At 43.8% G+C, this 24136-nt stretch overlaps 1 protein-coding gene across 4 annotated transcripts in view; it reads left to right on the top strand.

Moving 5' to 3' along the window:
* EPB41L1 (erythrocyte membrane protein band 4.1 like 1) overlaps positions 1-24136 on the top strand; it is a 169475-nt gene that overhangs the window by 83417 nt on the left and 61922 nt on the right. For all 4 annotated transcript variants that reach the window (XM_044296862.1, XM_044296861.1, XM_044296859.1 and 1 more), the window contains 3 exons: positions 90-165; positions 12008-12226; positions 14310-14397. In XM_044296862.1, the coding sequence (XP_044152797.1) occupies positions 90-165; positions 12008-12226; positions 14310-14397 (383 nt within the window). The remainder of the gene's footprint in view (positions 1-89; positions 166-12007; positions 12227-14309; positions 14398-24136) is intronic.

Here is a 24136-nt window from a genome sequence, read left to right as displayed (position 1 = left end):
TGTCTCTTTTAACTATACACTTCTTTCTACTCGTTATATTCCTCGTCCAGTTTGCCTATCCATCTAACCAGCTCTACTTGTTTCTTCAGGTGGTCCCTGGACTTTTGGTTTCACGGTAAAGTTTTATCCCCCTGATCCAGCTCAGCTCACAGAAGACATCACAAGGTGTGAGGCATTTAACAATGGTGGCATTTGTGAAGTCTTTGAGAATGTGACAATGATGGTGAAAGGATAACCTATTTTGGGACAAAATGGAACCTACTGAAATCAATGGAATCCATTTTGCCATTTCTGTGTCCCCCGTGGCCGTTCTGCAGCCCGCAATGCACGAACACCAACCAAGGGGCAGCCGCAGTGGATCGCGGACCCATTCACTTTAATGGGTTCGCGATCCGGCCGTTCTGCAAAAAGATAGGACATGTACTATCTTTTTGCAGGACGGAAGTAAGGGACGAAACCCCACGGAAGCACTCTGTAGTGCTTCCGTGGGTTTCCGTTCTGTGCTTCCGTTCCGCATCTCCGGATTTGCGAACCCATTGAAGTAAATGGGTCCGCATCCGTGATGCGGAGTGCCCACGGAACGGCGCCCATGTATTGCAGATCCGCAAATGCCTTACAGAAATTTCTGCAACAAAATCTGCCATGTATGAAGGCGTTCTTACAGTTTCAACAAGGTGTATGAGAGTTTATGTAGGCCTCTTTCACACGAGCGTGACGGATTAGGTCTGGGTGCGATCAGGGTAACTCGCACCATTTTGCAAGCAAGATAAGTCAGTTTTGTCTGCGATTGCGTTCAGTGGTTCAGTTTTTTCACGCGGGTGAAATGCACATTGATGCAGCTATCAGTGAAAAACGCATTGCATCCGCACTTGCTTCCGGATGCAATGCGTTTTTCACTGAAGCCCCATTCACTTCTAAGGGGCCAGGGCTGCGTGAAAAACACAAAATATAGAACATGCTGCGTTTTTCATGCAACGCAGAACTGATGTGTGAAAAAAATGTACACAGACCCATTGAAAAGAATGGGTCAGAATTCAGTGCGGGTGCTATGCGTTCATGTCACGCATTCCACTCGCGTGGAAAACTCACTCATGTGAAAGGGGCCTTAAACTCATCCACATGCTGCAGAAAAAAATCTGCAGCAGAAACTGAGCTGTGGTGCAGATTTGATATATGTCAATTGATGCTTGGGGGGGGGGGGGGGAATTATTGTGGATTTAAACCTTTGCTGAAATCTGCTTCAAAACAGCAGCATTTCCGCAACAAAAAACTGTTTGGTCAATCCTTTTCTGCTGTGGATTTCATGCAGAAAATCTGCATTGTTTATGTGTGAATCCTTAAAGGGAACCTGTCACTGGGATTTTGTGTATAGAGCTGAGGACATGGGTTGCTAGATCACGGCTAGCACATCCGCAATACCCAGTCCCCATAGCTTTGTGTGCTTTTATTGTGTAAAAAAAAAACGATTTGATACATATGCAAATTAACCTGAGATGAGTCCTGTATGTGAGATGAGTCAGGGACAGGACTCCTCAGGTTAATTTGCATATGTATCAAATCGTTTTTTTTAACACAATAAAAGCACACAGAGCTATGGGGACTGGGTATTGCGGATGTGCTAGCGGCCATCTAGCAACCCATGTCCTCAGCTCTATACACAAAATCCCGGTGACAGGTTCCCTTTAAGGGCCCTTTACACAGGCTGAGAATCAACCAGATAATTGCAAACAAACAAGTGTTCATAGGAATGCTTGTTGGTGAATATCTGGCGGTGTAAAAGTGCTGCTGATAAAAGAGCAGTTAGGCCTCATGCACACGGCCATTGTGCGGCAACATCCGTGCAGCGGGCCGGACCCATTCAACTTGAATGGGTCCGTGGTATGTCCGCGCCGCAAAAAAAAAAAAATGACATGTCATATTTTTGCGGTGCGGAACCACAGAAAGAAACACCACGGAAGCACTCCGTAGTGCTTCCAGTGTTCCGTGACTCCGTTCCGCATCTCCGGAATTGCGGACCCATTCAAGTGAATGGGTCTGCATCTGTGATGCGGGGTGCACACGGCCGGCGGCCATGGATTGCCGACCCACCTCCGCGTGCATGAGGCCTTAATCGCATCTTTCATGCGGACACCTTAATCGTCGTTTGGCGGCAGCAGATCGTGCAGTCTAAATAACCTCTGCTGCTGGCAAACAATGATTCTTTATGGGGACAAGTGATGGCATTAGTGATCACTCCTCCCCATACTGTGGAGGAGATCGCTGCAAGTAAATGTGGTCTCCTACACTGACATGCAAGGCCTTGCCAGGAAGAAACGATTCCTTGCCGACAATCACCTGCTAAATTGTCTCATGTAAAGGGACCTTTAGTCCCAAAAGATCCTGGAGATGGATGATAATGTCAGGTGTGAACAAGCTTTTAGTTCACAGAATTGTCTTAACCATGTTCAAATTAAAGGGGCTGTGCAATAAAGTTAAAGTTCTAATACTTTAAAGAGGTAATCCAAGCCCTATAATGACTAGCCCCAATGCCTGGTCCCCTTGTCTACATTATACTTACCTGCTTGCTGGCACCCACCTTGCTCCAGATCCCTGCATGGCTGGCGCTACATCTCCCCATCGCTTGGATCGAAACATCTGGCGATGGGGAGAGCAGTCAATAGCAGGCCACAACTGGGACGAGCCTCTCTAGCATAGCGGGTGACGCTGTGGCCGTGCTGTGATCCAGAGAAAAGTGGGTGCCAGGGAGCAGGTAAGTATAATGTATACGAGGGGCCTGGGCATTGGGTGGGGGTCGTTATAGGGGTTGGATAACCCCTTTAAGGGTATATTCACAAGTCAGTATTTTGAGGTGGATCTCAGCTGTGAATTCCATGCTGAAATCCATATTCCAAAATACAAAAATTTCTACACTGATTTTATTCATCCCTGGAATTAAATGAAGTGTCTCTTATTTCGTGTGTGAGGATTAGCCACAGGGCGAATCAGAGCACATCCGCAGCAGAAATCTGAGGGTCAGCCTTGGATTTCTGCTGCAGGAAATACACATTGGATGTGAATCTGTTGTGTGAACATATGGCATTGATATTAATGATGATAACAGCTGTCATAGGCTTTCCTCCTGTGCTGTGTACAGTATCTTAAGTGGTTGAAAATGAATGACCTACAAATCAAAGAGTGATTCTGAGATGACGTAGGCTAATGAATTCCTCATTTAGATGCATGAGTCCTATTTCGCCGTTAGACAGCATATCCGATGGAAAGTCGGTTGCTTAGCAACACCAGGGATTCCTCATTTATGGACTACACTAAACACCTGTAGTGTCTAGGAGCCTTTAAGCTCCAGAATACAATAATACAAAGCGCGGTTTATATATTTAGAGGTCTACCAGTTACAGATTTTAAGCATTCCAGTAAGTACTAAAAGCCCTACTGAACGTCAGCTGCAATAACATGGATCTCAATGCATAATCATCACATAAGCCTTCCTACAAATACTACTGAACTAGCAGAATATCTATTAATCTCATTCCTCTGTCGGGAAGTACAGTCCCTGTCAGGGTGAGTAATGGCCGTATGGATGTAACATACATTACATAGGTAAGGGTAGGTTCACATTTGCATTTCACGGATCCGGCAGAGAACAGCCTGCAGGACCTGACTGGATCCTGCCGTTCACTGCAGGACCCCATTGACTATCATGGGACCCAATGGGGATCTGGACGATTTCCGGCATGAGTGCTGGGATTCGGACGGAAAATAAAACGTTGTTAGCCCGGCCGCAACCCCACACTAAGTAAATAAATGAAAGCAAATAAAGAACAAAACTAGGACATGCTGCGTATTTCAAATACTGACAGAAATGAAGCACGCGTGTGAATAGCCCTATTCATTTACATTAGCTGCGTATTTTGGTACACAATACGCGCCATATACAGATTGCAAATCCGCTCGTGTGAAAGAGGCCTTTACTGGAAGGAATGGCAGCATAAACCCAGATATGTTGTTGCAAAAACATACTTTTTTTTCAGCATTTTTTTATTGCATCCAAAACTCAGCACCGATCTGACGTATGGCAGCACCCTATCATATGGAAATTTAAACTATAAGGGTACCTGCACAAATTTCCAAATCGCCCACATCGCTCCAAAATCTACAATATCTAACAGCGGCGTTTAGCGCGGATTTCCCCAGATTGCCCCAGATCTCCCACTTCAGTCGAAAAGGGTTAAATCCACAGATAAAAACCGCAAACTTTGCTGGTACTGTACTACACTGCGGGTTTTCCGCACGGGAATCACGCGTATTCTGCTACATGTGCAGGTAACCTAATCTCTCCATCTAATAGGTCCCTAAAGGGGTTGTCTCACTTCAGCAAATGGCATTTATTATGTAGACAAAGTTAATACAAAGCACTTACTAATGTATTGTGATTGTCCATACTGCCTCCTTTGCTGGCTGGATTCATTTTTCCATCATATTATGTATTGCTTGTTTCCAGAGGTCACGACCATCCTGCAATCCAGCAGCGGTGGTCGTGCTTGCACACTTGCACAGAGAGGCTGGCATTTTTTCCTATAGTACACAAGCACGACCACCACTGCTGGATTGCAGGACGGTTGTAACCGCTGGAAACGAGCAGTGTATAATATGATAAAAATAAAAAATTAATCCAGCCAGCAAAGGAAGCAATATGGATAACAACAATACATTAGTAAGTGCCTTGTATTAACTTTGTCTACATGATAAATGCCATTTGTTGAAGTGAGACAACCCCTTTAAGGCCTCATGCACACGGCCGTTGTTTTGGTCCGCATCAGAGCCGCAGTTTTGGCGGCTCGGATGTGGACCCATTCACTTCAATGGGGCTGCAAAAGATGCGGACATCACTTCGTGTGCTGTCCGCATCCGTTGCTCCATTCCGTGGTCCGCAAAAAAAAAAATATAACCTGTCCTATTCCTGTCCACGTTTTGCGGATAAGGCAGTTATATTAAAGACTGTCCGTGCCATTCCGCAAATTGCAGAACGCACACGGACGCCATCCGTGTTTTGCGGACCGCAAAACACACAGCGGTCGTGTGCATGTAGCCTAAGTCTGTATAAAAAAACCTACATACTGAATGTAACATCAGTCGGCATTGAAGCTTATAATCGGGGTGTTATAAAGCTTTACTGTGCTGGTATTTAATCATAGAATTGAGTGAATGTGCTGTGATTGTGTATTTGACAGCGTGTATGACTGTTGCTAGGAGACACGAATGACCACGCGCGCTCTCGCTTGATTTTGCCTCCGACACATCCAATTCTGTGAGCTGAGAATATCACAGTGCTCCGAAGTTATGTGATTATATTCTGTATTACTGCAAATGCCTGTTAGTAGGAAAAAAATATATATCTCAAATTGGTAGTAAAAGCACACTGATGTACTAATCCTGTCTAAGAGGAACCTGCACACAATGCAAATTACGCACATTTTTTCTGTGCGGATTTTCATGTAGGTCTATGAAATTAGACACTTTGCTTTTTTTATCCATATAGAAACTGACCTGCTGTGCAGATATAGAAATCTATAGCATGTCGCTTCTTTGCGCTATCTTTTGTGTGGGTATCAACTTTAGCGATGCAAGGGTGAGATCTGCAGCAAATCCACATCAAACACGGTTTTTGGTGCGTATTTGGTGCAGAAATGCACAGAAATCCGCATGGCCAATTCATGAAGAATTTCCGCCCGCACCCATGTGTAGGTGCTCTGAGAGTATGTTCACACAGCAAAATCAGTGGCAGAAAAATCTGTAGCAGTTTACTAGCTGAAAACAGGTTGTTTTGGTTGCTGATTTCTAATTTGGAGGAGGTTTTAGATAAGTTTTTACAAGAGTATCTCTGGGTACAATGGGGCTAGCAATATCATCAAGCAATCCCAGATCCAGAGAGCTCCGACAGGTTGTTCCGTTCCCTGCTGGAACTACTGCAGGCAGTGTGAAACAGGTGAAAATTAGTGGGCAATACGAGGAAGGGTAAAAGAGGCGAGAATCCCCAGTATTACCAGGCTGTTATTATACAGCATCATTGGATATCAGTAGAGGAAAAAACTACAACTACAACACTGTTATTGTAGGGCATCAGTGAAGATTACATGGAGGGGAATACAGTAGGTCAAAACTACAACTCCCATTATTAGAATGTTATGGGCAATCCCAGGACACCACTCGCCTCTCCTCCAGACACACAATGAAGTTCCTCACCATGTAGTTGAACTACATTTTCCTCTCCACTGCTGAGCTTCAGCTCCCTGCCCTGGTCACATGACGATGACATCATCACAGGTCCTTCAGCTGTAAAACTACTGACTCTGTACTCTGTATGGCTGCCCTGATTACATGCTGATGACATCATCACGGGTCCTTCTGCACAACTAGCTAGGTTTTCAGGGCTTGCTATGTAAGTGTAATTGGGGGCGGGGCTTTCCTGCAGGGTACACTGTAAACCTATCAATAACTAGACCTATCACAAGGGCACACCCAAAAATAGAAATAAACCTACAAGAAGCGATGGTTCAAATACCCAAAGCAGAAATAGCCATAGAGTATAAAAATTAATTTCCATTTATTGAATGCAATTAAAAATACATATATGGAAGTTTAAAAATTGGAGGAATCCACACAACAGTAGGCAAAGAAATTCATGTGAGGGACACACTCAATGCAGATTAGGGCTGCAGTAAACGATTATTTTAGAAATTGAGTATTCTATTGATTATTTTTTACGATTAATCGAGTAATCTAATAAGAAAAAATGAATTAATTAGATCTACAGAAAACTACACGCCATTAACTGCCAGCAACCTAATAACACCCTACAACTAGCTCCTACCCCAATCACTTCCCTCCCCTGTCCAGACGTGGCTGCCAATCATTACAACCAGACCCTCAAAACCACCCTAGATGAAGTTGCTCCAATATCAATCCGACCCTCTTGACACAGAACACGGCAACCATGGCACACACCTGAAACACATTTTCTACAGTACTGCTCCAGATGTGCAGAACGCTTATGGAGAAAATCGCAAATACCAGCAGACTTCCTCCATTATAAATGTATGCTCAAAACATACAATTCGGCTCTCAACATTGCCAAACAAAAGTACTTCACCTCTCTCATCTCCTCACTCTCAAATAACCCAAAACGACTCTTTGACACTTTTCATTCCCTTCTAAGCCCTAAAGTTCCAGAACCTGTCACTGACCTCTGCGCTGATGACATGGCCAAGATTGGCAGGAAATAATCTCCCAGTCCCCAAATAATTTCAATCCTTCTCCCTCCAATTCCTCCACATGTCCTCTCTCCTCTTTTGACCATATAACAGAGGAAGAAGTCTCCAGGCTTCGCTCTTCTTCTCGACCCACGACCTGTAGCAGTGATCCTATTCCATCACACCTCCTCCAGTCCATCTCCCCGGCTGTCATCACTCACCTAACTACAATTTTTATTTTCTCTCTCTCTCTCTTCTGGTATGTTTCCCTCCTCTTTCAAACACTCTATTATAACCCCACTACTAAAGAAACCATCTCTTGACCCGACCTGTGCTGCTAACTACAGACCTGTTTCTAACCTCCCCTTCATCTCTAAACTCCTTGAACGTCTTGTCTACTCTCGCTTAATAATCTATCTCTTGGCAAACTCTCTTATTGACCCCTTACAATCTGCCTTTCGCCCTCTTCACGCTATATAAACTGCCCTTACTAAAGTGTCTAACGATCTCCTAACAGCAAAAAGAAATGGTGACTATTTGCTACTGATTCTGCTGGATCTCTCTGCAGCGTTTGATACCATAGCCAGTGATAGGCAAACTGCGGCTCTCTAGCTGTTGCAGAACTACAACTCACAGCATGCAATGACTGCCTACAGCTTTCAGCCTACAGCAGGGCATGTTGGGAGTTGTAGTTTTGCAACATCTGGAGAGCCGCAGTTTGCCTATAACTGCCATAGACCATAAACTCCTCCTCACCATGCTCCACTCAATTGGCCTTAAGGAAACTGCTCTCTCTTGGTTCTCTTCCTATCTCTCTGGCTGCTCCTTTAGTGTATCATTCGCTGGCTCTTCTTCTCCTCTTCCTTTTGATGTCGGAGTTCCTCAGGGCTCAGTACTAGGTCCTCTACTCTTCTCCCTCTTTACAGCCCCCATCCGACAGACTATCAGTAGATTTGGCTTTCAAAACCATCTCTATGCTGACGACACCCAACTATACACTTCATCCCTTGACATCACCCCTGCTTTACTCCAAAACACCAGTAAATTGTCTGGGAGCTGTCTCTAACATCATGTCCTCTCTGTATCTAAAACTGAACCTCTTGTCTTTCCCCCATCTACTAACTCACCTAACTCACCTAAACTTGATATATTAATTTTGGTCTGCAGTATTATCATAACTCCTGTGCAACATGCCCGCTGTCTTGGGGCCACATTTGACTCTGATCTTTCCTTTGTTCCCTATATTCAATCACTTACACGCTCTTGTCGTCTGCACCTCAAGAATATCGCCAGAATCTGCCCTTTTCTTACGGTGTAAACTGCAAAAACTCTTGTTGTTGCCTTGATTCATTCTCGTCTTGACTACTGCAACGCATTAGGCTACTTTCACATGGGCGTTTTGAATTCCGTTTGTGAGATCCGTTTCAGGGATCTCACAAACAGTTCAAAACGGATCAGTTCAGCCCTAATGCATTCTGAATGGATAAGGATCCATTCAGAATGCATCAGTTTGGCACCGTTCCGCCTCCATTCCGCTCTGGATATGGGGAGCCAAACGGATCTGTCCTGACTTACAATGTAAGTCAATGGGGATAGATCCGTTTTTACTGACACAATATGGTGCAGTTGAAAACGGATCCGTCCCCCATTGACTTTCAATGTAAGTCAGGACGGATCCGTTTTGACTTAGACTTTTTAAAAAAAAGAATAATGCAAACGGATCCGTTCTGAACGGATACAATCGTTTGCAATATAGGTGCGGATCCGTCTGTGCAGATACCAGATCGATCCGCACCTAACGCAGGTGTGAAAGTAGCCTAACTAATCGGTCTCCCTCTCACTAAACTCTCCGGCCTTCAGTCTTCATCTATCCATCCGACCGCTACACTGATGCTACTAGTCTGTGCCAGTCACTTCACTGGTTGCCCATCCACCACAGAATACAGTTCAAACTTCTCACCCACAAAGCTCTGCCCAGTGCTGCACCTCCATACATCTCCTCCCTCATCTCCATCTACCACCCTACTCGTGCTCTCCGTTCCGTTAGCGACCTAAGATTAATAACTTCCATAATTTGTACCTCTCACTCCCGTCTTCAAGACTTTTCTCGAGCTGCACCTACTCTCTGGAATACTCTGCCCCGGAATACTAGGTCAGTTCACAACTTCTCTACCTTCAAACGTGCCTTAAAAACGCATCTTTTCAGGCAGCCTTATCAAGCTACCTAAAATGACTTTTCCCAGACTAAACCTTTACCCCACCAAATCCTCTGGCCTAAACTCGATCCTCTAGTAGTCCCAAACCCAAAGCAGATCGGCCGGCACCACTCCTGTCAGTTCAATAATGGCTCAAATCCAACTTATCACAATCAACTACCTTATGTGTCACCCCCAATTCCTCATAGATTGTAAGCTCTTCCGAGCAGGGTCCTGACTCCTAGTGTTACAGTTGCATATTAGCCAGTTACTTTTGTTTCGTACATGAACCCTATGAATTTGTAAAGCGCTGCGGAATATGGTGGCGCTATGTAAATACATTTTATTATTTTTAATTGACTGTTTTCCTTTTATAAAAACTCATCAGACCCGCTGCCATCAGTCTCCAGCACCCTTTGTTCCCCCTGTGCGATCAGCCCAAGTGCATCAGTTCCATCAGCTCCGTTCCCCCAGTGCCATCAGCTCCGTTCCCCCAGTGCCATCAGCTGCTCCCTCAGTGCCATCATCTGCTCCCCAGTGCCACCAGCTGCCACCCCAATGCCATCAGGCTGCTCCCCAGTGCCACCAGCTTGCCCCCCCAGTGCCACCAGCTTGCCCCCCCAGTGCCACCAGCTTGCCCCCCCAGTGCCACCAGCTTGCCCCCCCAGTGCCGTCAGCTTCCCCCCAGTGCCGTCAGCTTCCCCCCAGTGCCGTTAGCTTCCCCCCAGTGCCATCAGCTTGCCCCCCCCGTGTGCCACAAGCTTGTCCCCCAGTGCCCCCTCCTAGCCATGTCGCCAGCGACAGTACTTGCCTTTCCTGTAGGGGCGCCACTCCACAGCTCCTCCATCTTCTTCTCTGTGCGCTGCACTGTCGTCCTGACGTCACACAGTGTTGGGTCATAGTGCGCGCTTACGTGCACTATGACCTGACGATGTGTCAGGAAGAAAGTGCAGCACGGTGCGGGACGACAGGTAACAGAGCGGTAAGTAATAGCAAGAGCTTCACTCCCGCTCCGGGGTCACATGACAAAAACGAATCCTGGCAATCCAGGCCACATAAGATGGCTTAGTAGCAAAAAAAGAGCAAAAGGTAGTCTGCATGAGAAACGCTCAATCATCTAACGCGTTTCGCCAAAAGCTTTGTCAGGGGAATCTCTATTGGCTGTTTCTGCTTTGGGTATTTGCACCATTGCATCTTGTACATTTTTACACTGCTGCATCGGGCCATGTAAAGGGCCTCTAGCCTAGACCTTTGGCACTCCGGCTGTTGTGAAACTACAACTCCCATGAATGCACACTTGATAGACTGTTATTGTAACTCCCGCAGAAGTGAAAGAAGGATTTTGGGAGCTGTAGTTTCAGGAGAGCTGCAGTCCGGAGGTTGCTGATCTCTGGCCTAGACCGTCTAAAGATAAGCCAAATTTACCAAACTACCTTTTGCTGGGTGATAGGTATATTTCGGTCTCTACCTAGTTAGATATAATTTTATATTTACTTTAATATTGCAGGTAAAGACCTAGCCAACGGCAGCGTTAAGCTGTATACTTCTTTACTACTTCTTTTATGGGCATGCATGATGCATCCAGATAATCTGTTATATTTGAAGTGTTTGCTTAGCATATAAAATTATGTACTTTTTTATTTTTTTTTAAAAAGATCACCATGCCATCAGGATCTATAAACTACAGAACCTAATCAAGAGTAAGGTGGCTTTAGGGGTTGTCCTATTGCAGAAACATATCCCCTATTTACAGGATAGGGGATAAGTATTTTAACGACGGAGGTCCGACCGCCAGGGCTCCCCATTTGCTCTCCATTCAACTCTATAGAGAAAGCCGAGTACAAGCGCTTGGCGATCTCGCAAGGCTGCATAGAGTTGAAGGGTTCGGCAAAGTGGTGTCTGGCAGCAGCTTACTCCCCTCTACCCATTGAAAACACATGCACACTTAGCTGAAGTAAATATGTATATGTATAGGGCAGGCAACAGCAACCTCCAGCATGCCAGCTGTTGTGAACGTACAACTCCCAGCATGCTGCATTCACTTCTGTGAGAGTTCTGAGAATGGCTAAGCAAGTGTGCATGCTGGGAGCCGTAGTTTCACCATAGCTGGCATGCCAGAGATTGCTCACCCGTTCTTCAGACTTCTTGATAATTCAGCCACTCTGCCCAACAATGAGCAGTCAGAGCGATGCTTGATGCATCTTTGATTACGGTACAACAGCTGGAAGAATAATCCACTGGTCAGTAATTAAGAGCGGTTCCAGTTACTACAGAAATAGTGCTCTTGAATTATCTCCTTACCTGCAATGTGAGTGGTCATTACTACAACTGGAATACTCCTTGTGTGTTTCCTTGCAGGTACATGTCCACATGTGCACTGCGTGTATGGCGGTTGGCTGTGTGTCTGTGTTAACTATTTATTTAGTTTAATTCCACAAATTCTGCATTGAAATGTAGTATTATCAAAAGGGACATTTCTAGTTGAAGAAATACGACTTTTTATTATTCGGCAATGTCCACCCTCACATTTTCTACACTGGCTTATTGTCATAATCTTTGTGGCAGGTATTATCTGTGCCTCCAGTTACGTGCTGACATCATCAGTGGACGCCTACCCTGCTCCTTTGTCACTCATGCCCTGTTGGGGTCTTATACTGTACAAGCTGAGCTTGGTGACTATGACCCTGAAGAAAATCATGGGAATTATGTGAGTGAACTTCGTTTTTCCCCTAATCAGACAAGAGAGCTGGAAGAACGAGTGATGGAGCTGCATAAAACCTACAGGTAACAGCACTGAGACGAGGATCCATGGATGACTATGTGAAGAGTATATTCTCCTTTCCCTGTTTATACATGAAGTAGATATAATCTATGTTGCAAGTTGAGTAACTTGATTTGTCTTGTATTGTTCCCTAAGCTGGCCATACAAATTAGATTAAAGGGGTTTTCTGACTTTTTTTTTTTATACCGATGACCTATCTGGATAAGTCATCTGTATCTAATTGGTGGGGGTCCAATACCAAAGAACCCCATCGATCAGCTGTTTCTCGAGGGCCATCGACGGCACATTCTTCGTTCACGTGACCTAGGCGCAGCTCAGTCCCATTCAAGTGAATAGGGCTGAGCTACCATACCAAACACAGCTCATATACAATGTATGGCACTGTGCTTGGTAAGCTGTGAGGAGGCAGCGCCGCTCACAGGAGCTTCACGGTCTCCTCAAACAGCTGATTGGCAGGCATCCCAGGTGTCGGACCCCCACGATAAGATACTGATGACCTACTCAAAGGAAGCTTGTTGACAGACAGATCCCAAGCAGCTATGCCTCTATTCATACTTCATTTTTACCTATCTTTGGAGGTAGACTCCATACATCCACCTGAAGGCTGCAACATATAACACCGTATGTGCTCATTGACCCTTACTGTACAAAACATATACCATGCTGTAAGCCTTTTTTGCTGTATGCCTCGGTATAGCAAAATAACAGCAGACTACGAACCAGCCCGACGTATGGCAACAGGAGACTCTTAACATGCCTCTGTTGCATGCATGGGGCCCACTAAATATGTACGCCATATGTGCCAGGAGCCCTCCCAGAATTTACAAATCTTATTTGAGCCTCCTATAAAGCTCTGTGACGCAAAGCATTCTGGGACTGTTCGTTTTCCCCATAACATACTGTGAACAGTAAATGTTGAGATGGTTCAGCTCCGAGGCCTCCATAATTATGAATGCAGGTCTGGACAAGCAGTAAATAAAGACTAATACAAGATCCGTGAGGCAATGGATTTGCAAAGTTACTCAACTTTGTATACCAGGGATGGTCAACCTGCGGCCCTCCAGCTGTTGTAAAACTACGATTCCCACCATCCCCTGCTGTAGGCTGATAGCTGAAGGCAGTGTGGGCATGCTGGGGGTTGTAGTTTTGCAACAGCAGGAGAGCTGCAGGTTGGCCATCCCTGTTGTATACTTATTGACTCTTTATGTAAATTAGAAAATAATCCTTGGGGGTGAACATATGCCCCAAACAATATATTGGCGCCACTTGCAACAGTATCTTTATATAAGGCAGATGTTATTCACCATAATAAATAATGGTACTTTCTATACAGGCGTTTCTATACGGGCGTCACAGGAGTATAGAGAGGAAACGTGTTTTCTGCGGAAAGCTAGGCTCCCTAGTGCTGGAAAGAGGGTAGCAAAGTGACTGTTTAGTCATGAGACTGATACAGAAGAACTGAGGCGCCTCCAGAAACAATCAGCCTTCTCTACCTAGTAGTGAGGTTGGAGGCCCAGTACCTTCCTTTCGCAGATGTTTGATATAATGGGGGAACACAGCTTCTCATTGTCCTACGTCACGGCTATAAATTGTCTGGGATTACCTCCATGGAAAAACTAGTTTTCCAAAAAATGTATCTGATGCCACCTTGTAATCAGGGGCGTAGCTCATGGGCCCTGGTGCAAAAGTTCAGCTTGGGCCCCCCTTCCCTCACTGCTTTGTGGTCAGGGACAGGGGAGCACATAGCCTTCCTGCTGTCTGAGGCAAAAATTGAAACGACACCGCCCCCACCATGCCAGATTTTTGACCTATCCCCTTCCCTCCAGCCAGAGGTGTAACTTGATCAGTATGCACCTTCTATAATATCGGTGTCTTCTTATGCGGCACAAAGGTCTTTGGGCCCCCTCAGGCTCCTGGGCCCGGTAACGACTGCTACCTCTGCACCCCCTATAGCTACGCCCTGCTTGTAATCATAGCTTCTATTATAACCTATGTGTCCTGTGTTACTGTCACAGATATATTCTGTATATATGTAACATACTGTCCCTTTAAATATAATTTACATGTTTGTATATGTTTAACCAGAGGAATGACTCCAGCTGAGGCCGAGATTCACTTTCTAGAAAATGCCAAGAAGCTATCAATGTATGGAGTAGATCTGCACCACGCCAAGGTAATGGGATGTAGAGATCAGCTTGGTACTGAGGGATCATTTACAGGATGCATCACATGAACAGTATGTCCAGGGCTCTACTGCCACTTCTTTTACAGAGTAAGGGCTCATACACACGAACGTATATTCTTTCCGTGTTCATTCTTTTTTTTTTGTGGAAGTTAGGGCTCATGCACACGACCGTATGCCCTCCCGCACACATGAGTGGCCCAATGCACACAGCACTGTTGGCTCCCGTGCGCACGATGTATGCCGCTCCGGGACATATGGCCCGCTCACAGACCGTATGTCTCGGAGGGCATACAGTTGTGTGCATGAGCCCATACTCCGTGTGCATCCCGTTTCTGTATGATAGAAACTTTTAAATACAAGGAAATCAACAAGGTAAAAGAGGAGAGAACATTTAAAAGAAGAAAAACTGCTACAAGAGGACATAGTTTTAAATTAGCAGGGCAAAGGTTTAAAAGTAATATAAGGAAGTATTACTTTACTGAGAGAGTAGTGGATGCATGGAATAGCCTTCCTGCAGAAGTGGTAGCTGCAAATACAGTGAAGGAGTTTAAGCAGGCATGGGATAGGCATAAGGCCATCCTTCATATAAGATAGGGCCAGGGGCTATCCATAGTATTCAGTATATTGGGCAGACTAGATGGGCCGAATGGTTCTTATCTGCCGAAACATTCTATGCTTCTATGTTTGTGTTTCAGTTCAGCAAAAAAATAGAAAATGTCCTGTTATTGTCCGCATTACGGACAAGGATATTACTGTTCTATCAGGGGCCAGCTGTTCCGTTCCGCAAAATACAGAATGCACACGGACGTCATCCGTATTTTTTTGCGGACAGCAAAATACATACGGTCGTGTGCATGAGCCCTACGCCTTGTAAGAAATGAGCTTTGGTTTTAGGGAAATATTTTAAAGGGACCAAACAGAACACTTACATGGTGCCCTCCTTCATCTTTTCAGCTACAAATCCACCGGTTCCCTGGTTCCTCTTCTGTCATCCAAGACGGTTGCACCGCATCTCTGACTGTCTGATGCACACTGTGCATCTGGTAGTCCAAAACCTTTTCTGCTTGTCCAGTTCGGCCAATCCGAGGGCAGCAGGAAGTGTCTCGGACTACCAAAAGCACAGTGTGTATCAGGTAGTGATATGTCGGGTATTTATTTTACATAAGATATGAAACCATAAAAATATGATTTGATATTTTTATGAAAAATAAAAAAAATAAAAATTGAAAAATTTAATTGGCGGACATATAAACGCCAGTTCTTTTATTGATGAGATCTAAAATTAATTTGTGCAGCTAATGAAACAGGGTGCAATTAATTATACAAAATATAATTTATTATAAATACAAGCAGAAAACATGGCATACAAATGAATACAAAGATAATATCAAAATTGACCATAAGATGGTGCTCCACCGTTTACAGGCTGACTTAAGTACAATACAATACTACTTTTTCTTTTTACCAAATTATTACCGATTAATATACTGGTAATCAAAATATTATAATGCAACAACAACAAAAAAAACAATAGAAATGAATCTGTGGAAAATCCCTTATGCTCAATCAGAGAATATGGCAGTAAGAGACACCTTATAAATACGCCCGTTGACCTAACTACGGATAATAAAATCCGATCAGAGATTCCACTCTGATAGCAATATTATAGGAATTCTAATGATGTGCACGTTCATTAAAATTTCCTGTAAAATTAATGTTAACACTATTGACCCACTAATAATGGGGTCTCAACTATATGCCAATTGGAGCGATTTATAATTACTGCAAATAAAATGGATTATACATTACCCCTTGCTTTGGGATAAAGAGCTTTTAGAAGGGACCCAGCTTTCCAAGATTCAGATCTATCCCGTCCTGAGGTACGTTCCTGACGTGTGAAGTGATGCTGATGAATGAATTCCCAAGTGTTCTCCCTGAAGAAGTTCCAAGTGATGTTTGGCTCCAGTCCTCTTTGTCTCAAGTGATTTTTCAAGTGATCTTAGTTTCTTTCTTCCTCTCCAAAAACTGCCTTAGATATCCTCATCCTTATCTATGCCCATCCCCTCTTGGATTAGGGATTTCCAATTAGATAAGGTGGGTGTGACGTATGGTAATCATGGGTATGATGTCATTTAATTGGCATTCCTTCTGCCCATCTACCACTTGATGGCACTGTTGTATCATATAGCAATTTTTAGAATTAATATATATATCCGGCTTTATTACACCTCTTAACCTTTGGTCTCTCCCAACTTAAATCAATTAGGAGGTACTCTTTCTGACACTTTAGGATCACTTTCCCAGACACCATGGATCCATTTTGACAGTCAACAGACCATCTTATTTATGGTCAGATAAGAGAACCATAAACTTCTAGCTTTTGCCCTGGTTTGTATACACCTAATTGTCACAGCTATTTGAATAATGATGTTTGAAATACCCTCAGCTCCTCTGAATAGACCCTTCTTAAGAGAAGAAAACAACAACTTGCTATATCCCCTCAATGAGATACAATACAAAAAGATACATTAATAATGTCTGGTTATAATACTTAATATTGCATAGTATATATGAATCCATTAATAAGTTCAAACGCCTAAATAAATGCACACAGGAATATATATATATATATATATACGAAAAGATACCCATTCCACACCAGATGTGTTTTATGGATGTCTCTTATTAGATCATGAAGCTATATAACACCCATTGTTCCTCAGACTGATATGTTTAGAGAAACCAGTGTTTTTAAGCAATAACCTCTCATGACCCCGGTAGTTAAGACAGTTCATGTGAGACCCATTACAATCTCTAAGATACCACATCTGTTGGCAATAACTTTTAAAACAATATACATTGTATGCCAGTGACCATTCCTTCTCTGGCTTATTCCAGCAGAGTTTTTGGCCTCTTAAAGGTAATGTGAATCTCCATTTTGGTTCTAATATTGTCAGACCTTAATGTGCAGATATGAATATGCCCGACAAATCCCCCTTCATTCCAAAATATTCCATAACATGTGAATGCATTTGGAATGTAATAAAGGGCTTTCATATATTTTCTTCGATGCGTAGACTTGGCTTATAGTGTTCCAACCAGAGCTTGGTTAAAGTTCTTCTGGAGAACCTTATCTAACGCATGACTTGGATGGGACACAAATTCCAACATCCTATAAATCCTGCAAAACAGGATATAAGTTCGATAAAGGTTTGTTTTGATCTCCATCTCCACATGAATGTTTAATAGGTTCCTTTTCAATGAACCAACTTCAAGTCCCAATGTCTTGATAGAGATGGAATCGGCAACTGTCACACCGGTAGTAATAACAGTGCCCACTATGCCAAAATTATGGCGGCTACGATTGCAAACATGAATCGCTTTGGTCTGTAAAAAAAACTGTTCTCTGGTCAAGGTCTTCCTTGCTTGCTTCAGGATCTGCGTAATCCGTTCTTGGAAATATCCGATGTGCATCTGGTACCAGGATTGGAGCTCCGTCGACAGGATCTCAGACACTGTTGAGTTGTTTTCGACGAAGGACCGAGGATCCAGGCTGATGTAGATCTTCTGGGATAATATCCTCTTGTTCGTCAATATGAACCCCGCGGTGTCCTTGCAGCATGATTCCGGACGAAGGACCTGGCACAGCAATCGGCTCAGCATGGAACTCCTTCCCCAAGATCAGGACGACGTAGATAATGGCAATCATCTTTGATGACATCTTACGCCTATAAAATATTGTATGACATATATGAGTACATACACTTTTCAACTTTATCCTGCAAGAAAAGAGTTACTAATACCATATACCTCTGATTGGCATAAGTTCTTTTCTTGGACAGAGTAAGTTCTGGTTTCAGAGGTGAGTTAGGAGACATTTTGTTACAGAGGAAACATACATCAGGATGGGTTAGTATGAGTTAAAGATGTACAATAACAGATAACACTTTTTAGTTCATACGATACCAATCCTTATTTCCGTCTTTAGCTGGAACCAGTAAAGTCTCTTCACCTCTTTTCATCCAACTCCTTCAATCTCTCGAAGTCGTGCACTAGGGTGACAAACACGTAGCTGATTAATGTGCACCCATTTTTCAATAAACTCATCCCCCTTAGGGATTTTGATCTTGTAGACCACTGGAGATAATTTGTCAGTGATGACATAGGGACCTTTCCAGGAAGGTAGGAATTTTCTCTCCTTCACTTGATCCCGAGCGAAGTTATAGAGATATACCCGATCGGAAATTTGATACTCCTTCTGTGTAGTCTTCAGATCGTAGTATGTCTTAGCACTCATTGCGGCTTTCTCTATATTCTTCTGTGCGAACGCAAAAGCATGCTGAAGGTGCTTGCGTAAATTTTCCACATACTGATGCGATGTTGTAGCATTGATCAAGTTATGGTCCGTTGTTCTGTAAAGTAAATGCTGGGGTAACACCATCTTCCTTCCCGTGATCATCTCGAAGGGAGAAAGCTTAGTTGCTGCGCTTGGGGTGGCTCTGATGGCCATAAGCACCAAAGGCAACTTGACATCCCAGTCCTTACCAGATTCATTGACAAACTTTTTCAGGATGTTTACAATGGACTGGTTGTAACGTTCTACTCCACCACTAGAGGCTGGTCGATAAGCTATATGTAGCTTCCTCTTTACCCCCAGGATTTCCCACATCTTTGTCATCACCTCACTGGTGAAGTGACTTCCACGATCGGATTCAATGCGCTGGGGAAGACCAAATCTAGAAAATACGTGGTTAATGAGCAGAGATGCACATACGCTTGAACTGCATGTTTTGCACGGCAAACATTCCACCCATTTGGTGAACAGACAAGTTACGGTTAACATATACTTGTTTCCTTTTGATGAGGTTGTTACTGGTCCAATGAAGTCAATTTGGATGTCTGACCATGGCATGGACATCCCCCTTTTCATCAGCGGTGCCCGATGAGTGGGTCCTTGTGGCTGGAATTGAGGGCAGATTAGACATCCCTGACAATATGTTCGCACATCTTGTAACATATGTGGCCAGTAAGCGTAGTCCCGTAGTAACTCGTACGTTATTTTCTCACCTCGATGACCAGCGGTTGGGGCATCATGTGCATGTTGCAACATCAGACCTCGGTATGCTGCAGGTACTACCCATTGTGTGATACCGTTCTTCGAGGTCCTTATCAGTAATCCATCCTGTAATGAGAATTGGGACTTACCTTTCATCAAAATTCGTAACTCCTCGTTATCCATACAGTCTTCCGTGGTTATGGGACAGTTGTGTGGATCCTCAATGTACTTATAAAAGAGACCAATAATCGGATCCCCCTTTTGGCTCGCAATGAGATCTTCACTAGGGGAATCTTGGCTCCACTGTGCCACATTGGCTTCAGCTCCCTTTTGGGCCTGACTCCTTGTCATAGCATCCACTTGGACAGTTCCCATGAGGTCGTCAACATCAAAGACTTCTCCGTCAATGGCTGCCTGCTTGGCAAGGGAATCTGCTAGGTCATTCCCCTCTTTATCCATGCCTGGATACTTTGAATGACCTCTTACCTTCTTCCAATAAACGATAAGACTGTGGACGGTAACCATCTCATCAATTTTACAAAACATCTTACCATGCTTTACTGGCTTGTTATTGCTTCTCATCATGTCTGATCTTTTCCATCCGGGAAAGTACTCCACAAAGCTGTTACGAACATAATCAGAATCTGTGATGATTACAAACTCCTTAATATCATATTCGATAGCCATTTGTACGGCTTTGTACACAGCAGTAAGTTCTGCAACCTGGCTGCTTTTAGAACCAATTTTGTATCCAATAGATACATCTAGGAACGTATTATTCCATACGACTCCAATACCTGCAACCAATGTACGTTCGGATCCTTCATCGGCATGGAATGAACAGCCGTCTACATATACACATGGTAACGATTTGCAGTACTCCTCTTCATAAGATTTATATGGTGATGATGATTGTTCCTCCAGGAAATCATTTTCCGTTGTCTCACCTTTACGTTCCGTATTGGTACAGTCATGGAGTTCTGCTAATCCCTGAGCAACTGGGTTTTTATTATTTTGTTTGTACCTGATCTCCAATGGCCATCCCATTAAGGACATTGTCCAGGCGGTTATCCTGCTGTTTGACAAGTTTCCATCTCTTATACGATCACTCTGCAAGTATTGCAGTGGCTGGTGTGCGGTCTCCACAATGATCCTTTCGCCTTGGATAAAACTCCTAAAATATTGCAAAGCCCACACAGTTGACAATAATGCTTTTTCACAGCTATTGAATTTTACCTCTACCGGTGACAAGGACTTGCTGGCATAGGCGATGATCTTGTTTCGGTTTTCCTGTTTTTGGAAAAGAACTGCACTTATGCTTTTATCAGTGAAACCTGTTTCCACAAAGAAAGGTTTTCCCCCTTCTGGATAAGCAAGGCATGGAGCCTGGATAAGTTTGGCCTTGAGCTCAGTTACAGCTTGCTCATGACGCTCGCTCCATTCCCATTTTACTCCTTTCTTTAGCAACTGTAAAAGAGGTTTTGTAATTTCTGCATAATTATCTATGAACTTACGTGAGTAGTTCATCATACCCAGGAATGATCTCAACTCCTTAAGATTTGTAGGAGATTTTGTCTTGGTCACTGCTTCCACCTTCTTTTTCTGTGGGTTAATTCCATCCGCAGTGACTTCATGACCTAGGAAGTTAACCTTGGTCCGGCACCATTGAGCCTTCTGCAAAGAAAGTTTTACACCTGCTTTCCTCAGCTGGGTTAGTACATGCCTCAACTCCTGAATATGTTCCTCAAAAGTTGTACTTTTGATCAGGATGTCATCCACATAGGATAAGGTACCTCGTTCAGCGGCATCAGGCATTGCCTTATGCATGAACACTGCAAATTCATGGCCCGCATTTATGTACCCGAAGGGCAATCGGGTCCATGCATACTGTCGTTTGCCAAATGTAAAGGCCAGTTTGTACTGATCCCTTTCATCTATCTTAATCGTCCAATATCCTTGTGCACAGTCAAGGGCAGTGAAGATTTTGGATCCTTGTATTTGTGCCAAACTTTGGTCAATATATGGCACGGGCCATCCGGACATATAAACACGTTTGTTCAACTGTCTTAGGTCCGAGCAGAGACGAAATTGACCGTTAGGTTTGAGGACTCCAAGTATCGGATGATTGAATGAACTGTGTACTGGACGGATGATACCCCTTTCCTCCAAGTTCTTGACGATTTCCGATAGTGACTCGTAAGCCGCCAGGGGAAGTCGGTATTGTTTGACAAAAACAGGGGGTGCATCGGGATCTGTTTGGATTCTTGTAACGTGTAGGTTTGTTTCCCCACAGTCATAAGAATCCTTGGCAAACATCTCCTGGAACTCTGCAAAGAGCTCCTTTAGCCGTTGACGCTTCGACTCGTCGGAGCATGCGTCAGCCATGGAGATTTGTTCTTCCATTCGCTCCTGAAATTCTGGGAAAATCTCAGGCTGACTTAACTCGTAAGCTTCTTCAAGCTCACTAGTTAAATCATTCTGGGTGTAGCGTACCTTATCCTTTCCTTGCTGGTATGATTCATACTCTTTTTCATCGATCTCATGGTTGAAAACTAATGATGACTCTTCGATGTGGCATGTACCTTCTTCAGAGCTGAAAGGATAAACAGAGTGTATGTTAAATAACCCCTCAGGGACTGAGGAAAAATGTTGTTCCACTGTTTGTTCCTCTGTCAGGTATTCATCAGGAATTATTCCAATAACATCATTTTGGAATCCAAACGTGTAGTATTCCGAATCCATAGCTAAACCAATTACGGTGTCCTTTTGTAGGGAAATGCTATGGGGAACCATGTTATGAATTACCATGTGTAACTGATCCTGATGGATGTTTATCAGTGGAGTAGGTTTTACCTTTAGGCCGAGCTGCTGCATTCTGTTGGATAAACAGATCAACGCGTCTGCGTTCTTCAGCTTCTGTCCCTTCTTTACTTTAATGGGGAGAAGAAATGGTTTGCATCCTTCAGGAATTTCAACTTTCTCAGCAACCATGATACTTACGGCATAGGGCATCTGTTGTCCCCATCGTAAGGCTTGTTCTTCATCCTGGAACCCCTCTGGGTTTCCCGGCAATCTGGACCATAAGGTGTTATTTACCATGTCAATCTGTATGGCAAATCGGTGCAGAAGGTCATTACCTATATACATTTGATACCGTGATTCATTTACCACGATGAAAACGTGCTCCGTAGTTTTACTTCCTATGGAGATAGATAAAACACATCTTGCAACAACATTATGACTCTGGAAATCTCCATCCAGATCATGAATCCATTGGTCCTGTGGAGAGGAACTCTTAATCATTTTAGGGTTGGTGATCTGTTTTAAAAGTCCTAGGCTTATGTAACTCGCTTCGGATTTCAGATCCAACTTGGCATATTTCACCCGGGCTATATTGTTTACCTGTACGGGAATCAATAAATTGTCATTGACCTTTTCAATCCGTACCATCGATTGAATGTGCCTGGTCAGGTCCAAGACTTCTTGATTCCCCCTTTCAAGAGAAATGGTTAATAGATCATCATCCAGAGTTACCTTTTTGATTTTGTCCCTCTGGATGGTAATGGTGTGAGCAGCACCATTGATATCTTCCTCGGGCTTACCATTCTTCAGGATTGTGACCTCCGGTATTTGATTGTTCCTGAAATGCACTTCAATAGAGTTAGGTTTCTCTTCAATCACATGACAACTGCGTTGTGCTTGTGTGTTGCAAGAGTATTCATAGGTAATGGGTGCCTTCACCTGAGTCCATACTGCTTCATTAATGAAATCAACTATGGGACTCAATCTTTTTAATAAATCGATTCCTATGATCATCCGATCATATGGAAGCTCCACAATCAATGTGGGATGTCTAATTGTCTTCTTGCCAATCTTAAATGTCAACCAGGATGTTCCTTTTACCTGTAAGGCATTTCCGCCTACACTTATCAAAGAGCCATCAAATGACCTTAATCGTGGCTTCTTTGATGTTAAGTCTGAAACTTGTTTGAAATAGGTGTAAGATAAAATGGTGGCTTGTGATCCAGTATCTATTAATCCTTTGATTGGTCCGATAAGTTCATTTTGTAGATATATGTCCACAAAGTATCGGCCATCCACCTGCAACAAATCACAGAGAAAGTTAGGATGTTTACCCATCTGCAGTTTGAGAGGTTGACCTCTCTGCAGCTCCGTGACCTCTGCATTCCTGAGTCTCCCAGGACAAGCTGGAGGAGCAGCGTTAGCCCCCCCCTTTGGGACAAGCTGTGTGACATCACAAATCACAGCTTGCTCATGGCTAGATGCTGGGACGATGTGATTACACACTGGAACAGACATCTGGTCAACTGAATTGACATCATTAGACTGCAAGACAAATGACATATTAGACATTTCCCCCCTGGCCCTAATTTCAGGGTCAGGAGTACTGCAAGGAAATAAAGAATTAGGAATCACATCAGATTCTACTACAATCAATTTAATATCCTTACAGTGGCCTGGGTTCTGACCCGTCCCAATCTGCTTTATGCTGTTACATTGCTGGGACCGGCAGTTGCCCCTAAAAAAGGATTAGGCTGTTTTTCTGGGGATAACTGGGACAACTTATTTACCATATTGCTCAGCTGGGCCACTTGCTCTACCAGCTGATCAAACCTGTTTGGTTTGGGTACATTTTGGCTTTGTTGGGCA

The sequence above is a fragment of the Bufo gargarizans genome, chromosome 6 (genome assembly GCF_014858855.1).
Source record: "Bufo gargarizans isolate SCDJY-AF-19 chromosome 6, ASM1485885v1, whole genome shotgun sequence".
NCBI classification, from domain to species: Eukaryota; Metazoa; Chordata; class Amphibia; order Anura; family Bufonidae; genus Bufo; species Bufo gargarizans.
The sequence above is the reverse complement of the archived record's forward strand: the minus strand, read 5'-3'. Positions and strand labels throughout refer to the sequence as shown.